The 12,690-nt window shown below is 50.4% G+C and overlaps 1 protein-coding gene across 4 annotated transcripts; it reads left to right on the top strand.

Moving 5' to 3' along the window:
* The first annotated feature begins 113 nt into the window (after positions 1-113).
* BOLA3 (bolA family member 3) lies at positions 114-12,357 on the top strand. 4 transcript variants are annotated; one of them, XM_058428937.1, is made up of 5 exons: positions 114-222; positions 2,755-2,869; positions 3,002-3,124; positions 5,399-5,487; positions 12,114-12,357. In XM_058428937.1, the coding sequence occupies exons 1-5, from the start codon at positions 169-171 to the stop codon at positions 12,177-12,179; spliced, it is 447 nt and encodes a 148-aa protein (XP_058284920.1). In that variant the 5' UTR covers positions 114-168; the 3' UTR covers positions 12,180-12,357. The 4 variants fall into 4 exon arrangements, with proteins under 4 accessions (XP_058284920.1, XP_032032357.1, XP_058284921.1 ...); XM_032176466.2 differs by lacking the exon at positions 3,002-3,124; XM_058428938.1 differs by lacking the exon at positions 5,399-5,487.
* Positions 12,358-12,690: the final 333 nt, after the last annotated feature.

The following is a 12,690-nucleotide window of genomic DNA, read 5'->3' as shown; positions in this document are numbered from 1 at the left end:
GCGACCGGAGGCCTCCGGGGCGGGGCCTTGAAGACTGGGGCGGGGCCAGGAGGCTGACGGCCTCCGGGCGGCAGGGGGCGGCCTCTCCCACGGCGGCAGTTCTCGGTCCCCCGCTCCGCGTCTTTCCGGCATACAGTGACCTCGGGCGGCGGGTCGCGTCGGCCGGGCATGGCTGCATGGAGCCCGGCCGCGGCAGCGCCTCTGCTCCGCGGGATCCGCGGGGTGAGCGCGGGCAGGGTCGGGGCTGCTCTCCCCGGGACGGGAGCTGCGGAGGGACCGCGGGGCCGGCGGCTGTCGGGGCTTGAGGACCGGCTCCCGGAGGGCGCGCGCGGCACCGGCAATGGGGGGCTCCTCTTCCTTTGTCTCATTCATTCTTTCATTCATTCATTCACTCAGCGACAACGGCATTCGAAATTTCAAGCTCTGGCGCGCTCTGGGGGAGCTCCCGAGCTGGGTGGAGGTTGGAGGTCAGGCGGACAGACACATGAACAGTCATAATACTGCGGGCACAGGAAAAAAAAGGATTGATTTACCGAGCAGAAGACAGGAGTCATAGCCAAGAGTCAAGGCGTGGGTGCGGGGGACTGCAGCGGGGCCGGGGCCTTGGGAAGGTCGACTGGGCCTCTGATCTTGATCCTCCTCTAAATCCCACACTACAGGAGCAGAACCCAAGCAGGGGCACTTCCCACGCACTCTCCTAATCTCTCCCCCTTTCTGATCCATCCTTTGCTTCAGCTCATACCATTCTTTCTCTTAACTTTCATTTTCCTTCTCCCCTGGTTCTGAACCTGCCTGCCCCGTGCATGAAGAGAAGTTCTTCCACTGCGGTGACTTTCAGCGTGGACAGTGATCATCCGGGGATGTCAGTTGATTGTTCCACTAAACGCCGCTGCCCACAGATCCGCTAAGATGAAAGGCTTCTCCCAAGGATTCTGCAACGCTCACCACTCTCATCCCTTAGTAGCTGCCGATTCTGTCTGCCATCTGGTTACTCTCTGCCTTTACCCCCAAGATTCTGCCCCCAGAAGCAGCTCCACCCCACCCTCACTCCCGGCAATCCTGTCCAGCCTCTCAACATCGAGTTTCTGTCCCTCCATACAGCAGGCAGACAATCACACTCTGGACCTTTCTCCTGTCCTGCATTTCTGTCCCTAATTGAATAGTTCTTCCCCTGCTCATTCATTCATCCAGCACCAAGTGCCTCTGAGGGCCTGCCCTGGGGTCAGCACTGGGATGCTGCCGGACTCATTCCTGGCCTATAAGACCAGTGGTGAGAGAGCCAGTGCACAGCTCATTTTAAAGGAGGTGCTCTGAGATTGTGTGACACAGGACCCCACTCTGAGCTATCAGGAAGGACTGAGGGGTAGACGGGTGGGACCTTCAGCACCAGCACCCATGAACGGCCCTAGTGTCCTCCAACCTGTCATCCACATCTAGTCAGGGACCAGTGCCCGGTGCTTCCGTCATTGTAATGCCTCTTACTTGGGCATCTCTCCTGACTCACTCCAGAAGGCACTGTTTCCTGCAGGTTACTTTGGTACCATGAGCCTGGGTTCCATCACCTGGAGTCCCATCTCCTGTCCGATACAGTCCACAATCTTTAGCCTGGCATTCAAGGCCTGCCACACTCCATTCCCAGTCTGCCTTTTCAGCATGCGCTCAGCCCAGCCAAGTGACTGCCGACCTGCTTTTCTGCTCCTTCACTACTAACTGTTGAGACGTGTTCCATCAGAAACACGGGCTCCCCTGGCCGGGCGCGGTGGCTCATGCCTGTAATCCTAGAATTTGGGGAGGTTGAGGTTGGTGGATCACCTGAGGTCAGGGGTTTGAGACCAGCCTGGTCAACACGGTGAAACCTTGTCTCTACTAAAAATACAAAAATTTGCCGAGCGTGGTGGTGGGTGCCTGGAATCCCAGCTACTCAGGAGGCTGGGGCAGGAGAATCGCTTGAACCCGGAAGGTGGAAGTTGCAGTGAGCTGAGATTGTGCCACTGCACTCCAGCCTGGGTAACAGAGCAAAACTCTGTCTCAAAAAAAAAAAAAAAAAAAAAAGAAACACAAACACAGGTTCCCCCATGGTAGCCATTGGGGAAGGGGTGTTGTTGCCAATGGTAAACAACCTACAGATGTTCCTTCTTCAGGTTCTTTCATAGAATTCTGACTTTGCTCCCCAGTGAGAAGGAGTGCATGATGAAGGATAGCTGGCTAATTGAGCAGTGGGCTGTGAGGTCACATCCCACTGGGGAGGGCGAGACATGTTAATCAGGCCTAAAGGTGGGGGAGTGTGGAATTTGGCCCCACCATCCAGGGCAGTGGATGCTGAATGGCCTAGTGGTATGGATCTGAGGCAGGCTGCCCAGCTTTTCTGGCTCTGTATCTTCTTAACGAATTCAACCTTGGGCACATTACTGTGTGCCTCAGTTTCCTTACCTATAAAACCATTGGCATAATAGTATCACACAACATTATGAGGAATCAAACATCTCTTGAATTAGGTTTGGGGCCTCTTGTCTCGGAGTCAAATTGAGTTATTAACAATCATCCTCTCCCCGCCAATAAAAGTTTATTCTGTGTTCTGGGGCACTTAAATGGACTCCTGATACCACAGAGCCCCTCTGACATAACCCATGGCTGTGCTGGCAAGGGCTCAGGGGCCTGCCTTGCAGGGGAATGGCAGGGGGGCCTGCACAGTGGCCCAGCTCGGGGGCAACAGCATCTTCCTCTGCCCTGACCTTCCTCTCTGTTCTGTGGCAGCTTCCACTTCACCATCGGACGTTTGCCACCCAGACTGAGGGGGAGCTCAGAGTGACCCAAATTCTCAAAGAAAAGTTCCCACGAGCTGCAGCTATAAAAGTCACTGACATTTCAGGTAAGGTTTCTCTCATTCTTCCCATGGCACTTTGATAAGATTTTGCCCTTTGGAAGGACAGAGGGTCAGGGGCTTGGAGGAGGGGGCTTGCTGCTGGTGAGTGGCTTCTCAAGATGTGTTGCTGCTGCACAGGTGGAGCTCGGCTGCCCCAACCTCATGGGATGGCAGTCAGGATTCAGAAATATCAGCGGGAAACTGAGGACAAGGCGCAGCTGGGAGGACTCAAAGTTGCCAGCCTGGCTCAGCTCACACAAGGTCTCTCTCAGTCACCCTAGAGCTCAGGTCCACAGTCTGTCATTTGACTTTGCTTTAATTTTCCACCATTCTTCTGACACCCTAAGATATCAGAGCTGGAGTGGACCCCAGAAAGGTTTTCTTCAGCTGCCTTACTTTCGCCAACAGGAAACGAGCCCAGAGAAGCCAAAGGAATTGCCCAGCTCCTCATAGGGAAGAGACAGTGGAACCAGAACCGGGACTCAGGGGAGACTCTGTCCTAAGCCCAGTTACCAGCCCCAGCCAAGCGCTGTCCTTCTCAGGCGGCCACTGGCACCTAGAAGTTCAGGCTGGCAGTGTGTTAGGAGCAGGCTGGAGAAGCAACTTCTGCACCCACAGGATGGGGAAGATAGGCCCTTTATCCACACACACACACACATACACACAGAACGGCCGCTGGATAGGCATCAGCCTGAATCTCTCCACACCCAGAGGCAGCCTTTGCCACTCAGCATTGCCATGAGGGCTCACTGACTTTACTGAGAACATAACATTTCCAAGGATTGAGGAGAAAGTTTAGAAAGTAGATTTTATTCTGGAAACCACAGGAAATAAATCAATCTAAAGATCTGCTGAGGTTTGGGAGCAGTGGCTCACGCCTGTAATCCCAGCACTTTGGGAGGCTGAGGCAGGTGGATCACGAGGTCAGGAGTTCAAGACCAGCCTGGCCAACATGGTGAAACCCCCCCATCTCTACTAAAAATACAAAAATTAACCGGGCGTGGTGGCACGCGCCTGTAGTCCTGGCCACTCAAGAGTCTGAGGCAGGAGACTTGCTTGAACCCAGGAGGCGGAGGCTGCAGTGAGCCAAGATCATGCCACTGCACTCCAGCCTGGGTGACAGAGCGAGACTGTGTCTCAAAAAAGGCCCAGCCGGGGGTGTCTGTAACCACGAATTGGGAGGCAGAGGTTAGGTGGACACCTGAGGTCAGGTAGAAAATCTGCTGGAATGGTACGTCAGGTGAGAGCTCTGCAGGAGTCTTGGGGCAATGCTGAGGCCTCGATGTTATCAGGTCCTGAACTTGCCCCAGGCCCAGGGCAGAGTTAGAGCTTGACTCAGCTCTGGCTCTGCGCAGTCCTGGACAGAGTGCAGAAGGGGAGTTGAGGCTGAGAACCTGGGTTTAACCAAAACTTGGACTCCTAGAGCACATTATAAGAAAAACAGAACAGGCCAGGCGCGGTGGCTCACGCCTGTAATCCCAGCACTTTGGGAGGCCGAGGCGGGTGGATCACGAGGTCGAGAGATCGAGACCATCCTGGCTAACACAGTGAAACCCCGTCTCTACTAAAAATACAAAAAAAAATTTAGCCGGGCATGATGGTGGGCGCCTATAGTCCCAGCTACTCAGGAGGCTGAGGCAGGAGAATGGTGTGAACCTGGGAGGCAGAGCTTGCAGTGAGCCCAGATCGTGCCACTGCACTCCAGCCTGGGTGACAGAGCAAGACTCCGCCTCAAAAAAAAAAAGAAGCAGAGCAAAGCCTGTTGAGTACGTTGCACCTCTCATGGCCGTGTTAATCATGCAGGGGACATATTCTTGCCCGTGTTATTTCATGCTAGAGCTGTGCGTTTGTCATCAGTCATCAGCACCAGCTCTCCAGCCAGGTGGAGGAAAGCTCAGGCAGGGGGTGGATGGTCCACCAAGCTCTGCCTCAAGGGCTTCACCAAAAAGTTCTCCCCCCAAAACCCAGGATGAAATCCTGGATGCTGTGCTGTGGACCCAGCAGTGCCAGAGACAGCCCCGAGCAGCTCCATGCATAGCATGTTTGCTGTGTCCCTGGCTCTCATGCTCCCCTGGTTCTTTCCTTTCTTTAGATAGTATTACACAGTTTTCAAACCAAATTGTAGTGTATTTTTGCACTTCAAAAACACTGATTGTTGGTCCTTTGGAAGGTGGAACACTGAAATTTCGTTCTTCTCATACTCTTCCGTGGCATTTATTGGCCTAGTGAAAGGAAACACTCTGCACTCCCTAGGTTGTCCATGCTTTGTGCCTTATCTTTCCTGCCCACAAGTGGTAACCCTGGGTGGTGCAGCTGCCTCGCAAAAGGAAGAGCACATTTTGGATGTGGCAGCCTGTCAGGAGGAGCATGTGGTCAGATTGGAAGCCATGATCTTTTCCTAATGGTCTTAGCAACTTTCCTTTGTGCTGAATGATAATATTCAGACCTTTGGATTGTACAGTACTTCAAGGACATATGGGACCATGGCTGCCATGACTTAATAATTGAAATGCTTTTGAATCATGTTTATTTTAGGAGGTTGTGGGGCGATGTATGAAATTAAAATTGAATCAGAAGAATTTAAGGAGAAGAGAACTGTCCAGCAGCACCAGATGGTTAATCAGGTCAGTAGAGGCAACAGTGCCCCTTGCCACTGGCCTTCAGCCTCCAAAAGGGCCTGCCAAGCAGGGATGGTGGTTTTTGCTGTCAGTTGCAGGAAAGAATAATGCAGTACTGCAATCACGAAACAGGACTCAAGACCTGAGAAAAATCGAATCTGGGAGTATCTGCATTGTGGCAAATAAGAATTTTATTCATAATTGAAGACAGGCCTCCCAATAGTGATTTTGTATGTCCTCGTATAATGCTACCAATGTTTACTGTTATTGTCACATATTGATGAGTATTATCTAAACACAGACAGTGCTAAAAGATACATGTTTTTGTAGATCTGAAGAAGGGTTTTTTGGCCTCTCTTTGGGACTGCTTTACAGATGGGTCAGTTGATGCGTGGCATGAGTGAGAATGGCTACAGCTGCCCCAGACCCAATGACAGAACATTTGGGTTCTGAAACATCACGTTCAACCAGCCTAAGGCTCAGTTTAAATATTATCCATATTTATTTTAATTGGAATTTATACCAACTTTGACCCTTGTACCTGTACCTATGAATTTGCCCCTTGTACCTGTACCTATGAATTTGCCCCCTCACTGGGTGTGTTTGGCATCGTTCTGGAAGGTCTTGCCATTGTGAACTAGTGTTATTTTTGTAAACCACAGCACTGGTAATGAGTGTCTCTTTGGTGGCCTCTCATGCATTGAGCTCAGGTGTCCTAGACTGCTGTTGACGCATTTCCCCCCACTTCTCTGCGTGCACCCTCCCAGCCGGCCTCTGCCCACTGGTCTCTCTCTTTCTCTATCTGGGCCTTTGCCCAGATTGGACCTTCTGCCTGGGTTGCCCTTCCTCCCGTCCTCCACTCAGCTCAAATGCTGCCTCCCCTCCCTCCCCAGCAGGGAATGAATGCCCTTCCCCCGCACTCCCCGGCCCCCTTTTTTGGCTGTCGGTGTTTTCCATCTTGTGTCCTGAAAACTGACATCTCTGCTGTCTGACCCTGCAACCTGTCAGCCCTTTGTGGACCAGTGCGCTTTGGGATCCATCTTTGTGTTTCTCATGGAAGCTAGCCCTTTGCAGCAGATGTGACCCCTACAGCCCTAAGGCATGCTGGTGGTCTGCTGGGTGCTCCAATCACTGAGCCCTCCCGGAAACTCTTCCAGTCCCATGTGATCTCTGGGGTCAGAATCAAGGTAGAAGACAAGACAGGGAAGACCTGGCTGGCTAGATGATCCCCAACCCGTGGCACTTTGGGTATTATTCTCAGATCTGTACAAGCCACCTGGTGTGACTGGACCCATAGGTGCTGGTAATTTGAGTGTGTCCCTTGGCCTGAAACCACAGTTACAAGTGGTTAAGGAAGCAGTTTCTGGAATTGGACTTTCCACTTTCAAATCTGGGCTTTGCTACTTTCTAGCCATGTGACCTTGAGCAAGTTTTTCAACCTCACCCTTTGCCTCAGTTTCCTAATTGAGAGTAACAGTACTTGCTTCAAAGTGTTGCTGTGAGGATTCGTGATAAAGTACACGTTGACCACTGACAACACTGCGCGACACATAGTAAGCCTTCCATAAATGTGACTGCCATCACCATCATTGTCATCTCCAACACTGGAAGGAACCTGCACCAGTCTGGGGTGGGGAAGGGCTGTGATTCCCACAGTTTGGGGGAGTGTCACCTCACGGTCTTAGGATTAAGGTGTCCTCTGGCCCCCTATAGCAACATGTGCCTCTCCTCACACTTCCTGAGTAGACAGTCCAGTCACTTGTCTTTCATTCCCCCTCGAAAGCAGGCTCACTGCAGGGCAGGGCTGTGTCCCCCACCACCTAACAAAGGACCTGGCACATGGAAGGAGCCCAGTCAGTATTTCTTGAGAGTTTGCAGACAGTGAGGAGAGTTGGCTTGTGTTTTCTTATTGGCTTACCCATAGAAATTAAGTTTTAGTATCTGAAAGGCATTCTGTTTCAGAGAACTCACATCCTGACATTGGGATACTTTTTAAAAAATATACTTCTTTTTTTTCCCCACAGAGTCTCACTCTGTCGCCCAGGCTGGAGTGCAGTGGCACTATCTTGGCTCACTGCAACCTCCGCCTCCTGGGTTCAAGCAATTTTCCTGCCTCAGCCTCCCAAGTAGCTGGGACTACAGGCGCCCGCCACCACACCTGGCTAATTTTAGTATTTTTAGTAGAGATGGGGTTTCACCATGTTGGCCAGGCTGGTCTCGAACTCCTGACTTCAGGTGATCCACCTGCCTCGGCCTCCCAAAGTGCTGGGATTACAGGCATGAGCCACCGTGCCCGACCTTAAAAATATAAATTTTTATATTTATATAGAGATGGGGTTCCACTATGCTGCCCAGGCTGGTCTTGAACTCCTTGGCGATCCTCCTGCCTTGGCCTCCCTAAGTGTTGGGATTACAGACGTGAGCCACTGCACCCGGAGCAGCTGCATCCTGAGTTATTCTAGAGGCCTCTCCTCTGCCCCCAGCCAGAACAGTCCTTCTGGCTCAGGACGTGGGGGGTCATGCAGCTTCACACTGGGTGTCTGCAGGCAGCTAACATGAGGGGGTCCCCTGAGCCTGGCCACAGTACATTCTTAGGGGGCTGACACTTGTGTTAAAATATATGGACTTGGTCATAGGCAATTTTAGATGATTTAAGTCTGGGGATGTTGGCTTTGACAGTCGCATGAGAAGAATGAAAATGAAAATCTTCAGGAACAAGTCTGTTGGCCGGCAGGGTCTGAGCCAGGACCCGGAGCTGCCCTGCTCGGGACAGCTGTTGGGAATGGGGTTCTGACAGGCACTGCCCTAGGAGGAGGCAGAGACCTGGAATCAAGGGGAAGGCAAGGTGGTAACTGGACTCCACTCCCAGGGCCAGCTGGTCTCTTCAGGAGTGAGGTGGGGGTGGGGTAGGTGCCCCATCCAGATGCTCTCATGCCCAGGCTGTTTGGGTGGGGGCCTGGTGTCCTGCTGGGGTGAAGCTTGCCTCATCTATTTTGCCTACTCACCCTGTGCGTAGTAATGTTCATCCTGGTGCTGTAGAGTCAGAATTTTCTGCCCAAAAGGCCTGAAAAGGTCACCCAACCCATCTGATACTGGCATCCCTCCTGAGCTTCCCATCAGACTGTCCCTGCGGGATTCCCTGGAGGGGGTGCCCCCCTGTCAGCACCCTCAGGAATGGACTCGCTCCTCTGGGACGCTGCTGTGCCAGGCTCGGCCTCTCCCAGGGCCCAGTGCGTCAGCCTTCTCTTGGGAAATACTTACTGGGCATTTGCTGTGGGCCACGCCTTAGGAGGCCTAGGTGTTGAGGGTTTTGTACCAGGAGCACCTCCGTACCTGTCCTCCTGCCATCCTGGGGAGGCGGCAGCAAGGGTAGAGTAGGTAGTCACGGTGAGCACTGAGTTGCCTTTTGAGGTGGACAGAGGTGAGATCTGAGCCTCATATTGGGAAATATTGTATGAGGCATTGACCACAGGTGCCCAGCGTCGTGCCTGCCATGTGGAAGGCAGTTGCTAAACAGCTGTTGCCATCTCCCCACCTCCGGCCTCTTTCCAGCTTAGGGGATTGCCCTCCCCTAAGGCGCCTCCACCAATGTCTTTCCCCTGCTCAGAGCCTTTATGTGGCTCCCCTGGTTGCCCAGAATCCAGTCCAGTCTTCCTAGCCTGGGATTGACCATCCTCCATGTGATCTTCCTAAGTCTCCCTGACATGTGCCTACCTCAGTGAATCACGGGAGCTTCCCAGCCTCTCCTCACTTTGCTGTCCTGGGGCAGATGCCCTGTCACTCTTGCCTGCTCCACTTCTGGCTGTCTAGCTCCAGGGCTGCCTCCTGTGTGCGGTCCTTGTGCGTCCACCGCAGTCACCAGTGCAGTAGCTCACCTCGAACACCGGAAGCAGGGCTGTGCTGGCTTGAGTCTGGCAGTCCACTGCTGCCCGCATTCAGTCCATTTGTGTTGGACTTGTGCTACTTTCTCTTACCTTTTTCATTACTTTCCCATGCCTTTTCCTCTGTGTCCCCAGCACCTACTATAGTGCTGTGGGCATAGCAGGTGCTTAAGAATGTTTATCCAAGCTGCATCTTATTACCCATGGGACTTCGGCCAAGTCACTTCCCCCAGCAGGGCCCCAGTTTCCTTAACTGTAGAGTGACCCAGGTGATCTCTAAGACCCTGTGTGGCTGTAAGGGGCCGTAATGTGTATTGGGAAGCCCTCAGGGGTTGCACAGAGAGCAGGAAGAAGGCATCAGGGATGGGGAGTGCGCAGGGCCTGAGGGGGTGAAGCCCAGAGGGTTCCTCTGTCCAGGGTCAATCACATGAAGGTGTGACTGGGCCCTCACCCAGCCAAGGTGGACGTAAGAAGGAGAGGCTGGTTGTGGTCCAGGCACAGACACAGTCTCTAGTGAGCATTCCATGCCTGCAGAGAGCAAGTGGCCCAGGGACCTTTGCCCAGTGATTGTATGAGGTTTTTTCCAGGGACATTTCTGCCTGTCTGCAGAGTTGAGGGCCCTGCACTTGATTGTGGAGCTGGAGGGTATGCAGTGTAGGCCAAGTGGGGCAGCTCATTGTCCCCCAACACAACAGGAACTCCTGGATCAGGGCAAGTCAGGAACATGATGGAAACTAGGTGTGGCCAGGACCTCGGGATACCTGGGTTCATATCCTGATTCCATTACTCACTTGTTTTCTGACTTTGGACAAGGAGTAGACTCTATTTTTTTTTTTTTTTAATAAAATAAGGGGATGAGACTAGATTGTGTCTAAGGATCTATAAACCTGACACATATATTAGGGTTCTTTATATTGTAAGTGACAGAGACCGAATTAAAATTAGCATAAGCAAACAAAGGGAATTAATTGGCCCATGTAACAAAATTATCTGGTTTCTGGCATATCTAAATTCCTCTCTCTCTCTCTCTGAGCTTTCAGCTTCTTTCCCTGTGTTGGTCTCCTTTTCTCCTGCTAAAGATGAGCTTTCTCTCCTTGGTAGGAAACACGGTCCATGGCCACCTCCAATTGATACCATAGCATATTGGCCCAAGAAACAAGGCTCCACTCTCAGAAATCCCAAGGGAGATTCTAAGTGGCCCAATTTGGGTCATGTTCCACCTCAGTCCAATCATAGGCTGGGCCAGTGGCACATAATGACCTCAATATCAGACCAATTGGTAGTTCCACCAGAAGTATACAATAAAGTGGAAAAGGAATTATTCCCCAAGAGAAGGAGATCACGAAACAGACTAGAAAAGAAAAATGTCCACTCTACTATGATTATCAGATTTTGGCCTAGTATAAAAGGACCTTATTTCTTCCTCTATACTGATTATAAACTTGAGAGGTCCAAGCCCCACTCTGATTCTGTAACCTCTCTTTCTCCCAGCACTACAGGGGCCAAATATCTATTTGACTCTGGTGGTTCCTTCAGATTTGGGCTCTGACACCATTTGTAGCCTTAAAACAAGTCCCATAATTCCTTTGAAACTTTATTTCCTGCTCTGAACCATTGGGGAATTTGTGCTAATTGGTATGATTTTAAAGAACAGCTCATTTTAAAGAATGCTTGATGCTCGAAATAACAAAATACAGGAAACAGCCTAAAAGTTCGCTAGCGGACAGGTTGAAAAGTTATAATACATTCATATAATGGAACACTATGCTGATGCAGAAAAGACTCAGGACACCCATATATGCCTAACATAGAAAGATCTCCAAGATAGGTGTTTGGGGGAAGAGCAAAGTGTGGAGCAGGAGTGTCCAATCCTTTGGCTTCCTTGGGCCACAATGGAAGAAGAATTCTCTTGGGCCACACATAAAATATACTAACACTAATGATAGCTGATGAGTTTAAAAAAAATTTTTTAAAAATCTCAAAATGTTTTATGAAAGTTTACGAATTTGTATTAGGCCACATTCAAAGCTGTCATGGGCCGTGGGTTGGACAAGCTTGGTGTAATGTGTTTGAAATGTTAACCATTTGCGTTTTAAAAGGTCATGGGGTGAACTATATTAGCTTGAATATGCCTGGTGAATATGCATTTTCAAGGCCCTGTAAAGTACACAAGAAACTGGCCAGGTGCAGTGGCTCACGCTTGTAATTCCAGCACTTTGGGAAGCCAAGACAGGCAGATTGCTCCAGTCCAGGAGTTCACAACCAGCCTGGTCAATATAGTGAGACCCTGTCTACAAAAAATAAAAATATTAGGCATGGTGGCATGTGCCTGTAGTCCCAGCTACCAGGGAGGCTGAAGCAGGAAGATTGTTTGAGCCCAGGAGGCGGAGTTTGCAGTAAACCGATATCGCGCCAGTGCACTCCAACTTGGGCGCTAGAGCAAGACCCTGACAAAAAAAAAAAGATACACAAGAAACTAACAACAGTTCTTTTGGGAACGAGGGTGGAAACTGGGGAGATGGACAGGTGTAGCAGGGAGACTTCCCTGTATGCCTTTTTGTACCTTTGAATCTATAAATCATGTTAGATATTATTGATGAAAAAAATTGTTTCTCAAAAAAAGGAAAAATTGCTTAAACAAAGCACATACAAAGTCTCCTTCAGATGCAGAGCTGTATAAAAATACTCTCAGAGAATTACTGTAATCAACGTCAAATACACAAAAACTGATGATGCTGTTTTCTTACTTAGGCACTAAAAGAAGAAATCAAAGGAATGCATGGATTGCGGATATTTACCTCTGTCCCCAAACGCTGACCACGCCCTGGCTGCATAGATGCTGCTGCTTAAGACCTTGGATGAACTTCACTGACATCATTCTTCCCTAAGCAGTCACCAAAAAATTTATATATTTTGGTCATATACATTTCCATATTATAATTATAGAAGATGTATAATCTATTTAGATGTTAATTAAAGGAAACAAACAACTGAAGCTTTTGAAGGGTCATTAGTAATGTTTCAGGTTCCTTTATTTTGGCCAAAGGGGTCTTGTCTTTAGACAGTTCTGTCCTGCTGCTACAGAGAGAGAATGCAGTGCCAGCTTTTTGTCTTGTGAAGAGGTTTTCCTGTTTCTTCCCCTCCACGAAACTGCTCAGGCCTCTTCATCTTACTGAAACAAAGAAAAGATCCTTTACTATTGCTGTTCTTTTCCCTTATCATTCTTTTCTTCCCCCTCTAAACTTCTTACGTGAATGACCTTGGACCCTCAATTTCTTATGCTCTGAAATGGACTCTGAAGATTTGGGGGTGCCAGGATCCGGGTTCT

The sequence above is a fragment of the Hylobates moloch genome, unplaced genomic scaffold (assembly GCF_009828535.3).
Source record: "Hylobates moloch isolate HMO894 unplaced genomic scaffold, HMol_V3 SCAFFOLD_15, whole genome shotgun sequence".
Classification (NCBI taxonomy): domain Eukaryota; kingdom Metazoa; phylum Chordata; class Mammalia; order Primates; family Hylobatidae; genus Hylobates; species Hylobates moloch.
Note: the sequence above shows the minus strand (reverse complement) of the source record. Positions and strands in the feature narration are given on the sequence as shown.

What these genes read in the sequence shown, in the direction of transcription:
- BOLA3 (XM_058428937.1), top strand. Translation starts at nt 169, where the DNA reads ATGGCTGCATGGAGCCCGGCCGCGGCAGCGCCTCTGCTCCGCGGGATC. An exon ending in TGCTCCGCGGGATCCGCGGG is followed by an intron (nt 223 to 2,754) that starts GTGAGCGCGGGC and finishes GTTCTGTGGCAG; the next exon opens with CTTCCACTTCACCATCGGAC. An exon ending in CCTGGCTCAGCTCACACAAG is followed by an intron (nt 3,125 to 5,398) that starts GTCTCTCTCAGT and finishes TGTTTATTTTAG; the next exon opens with GAGGTTGTGGGGCGATGTAT.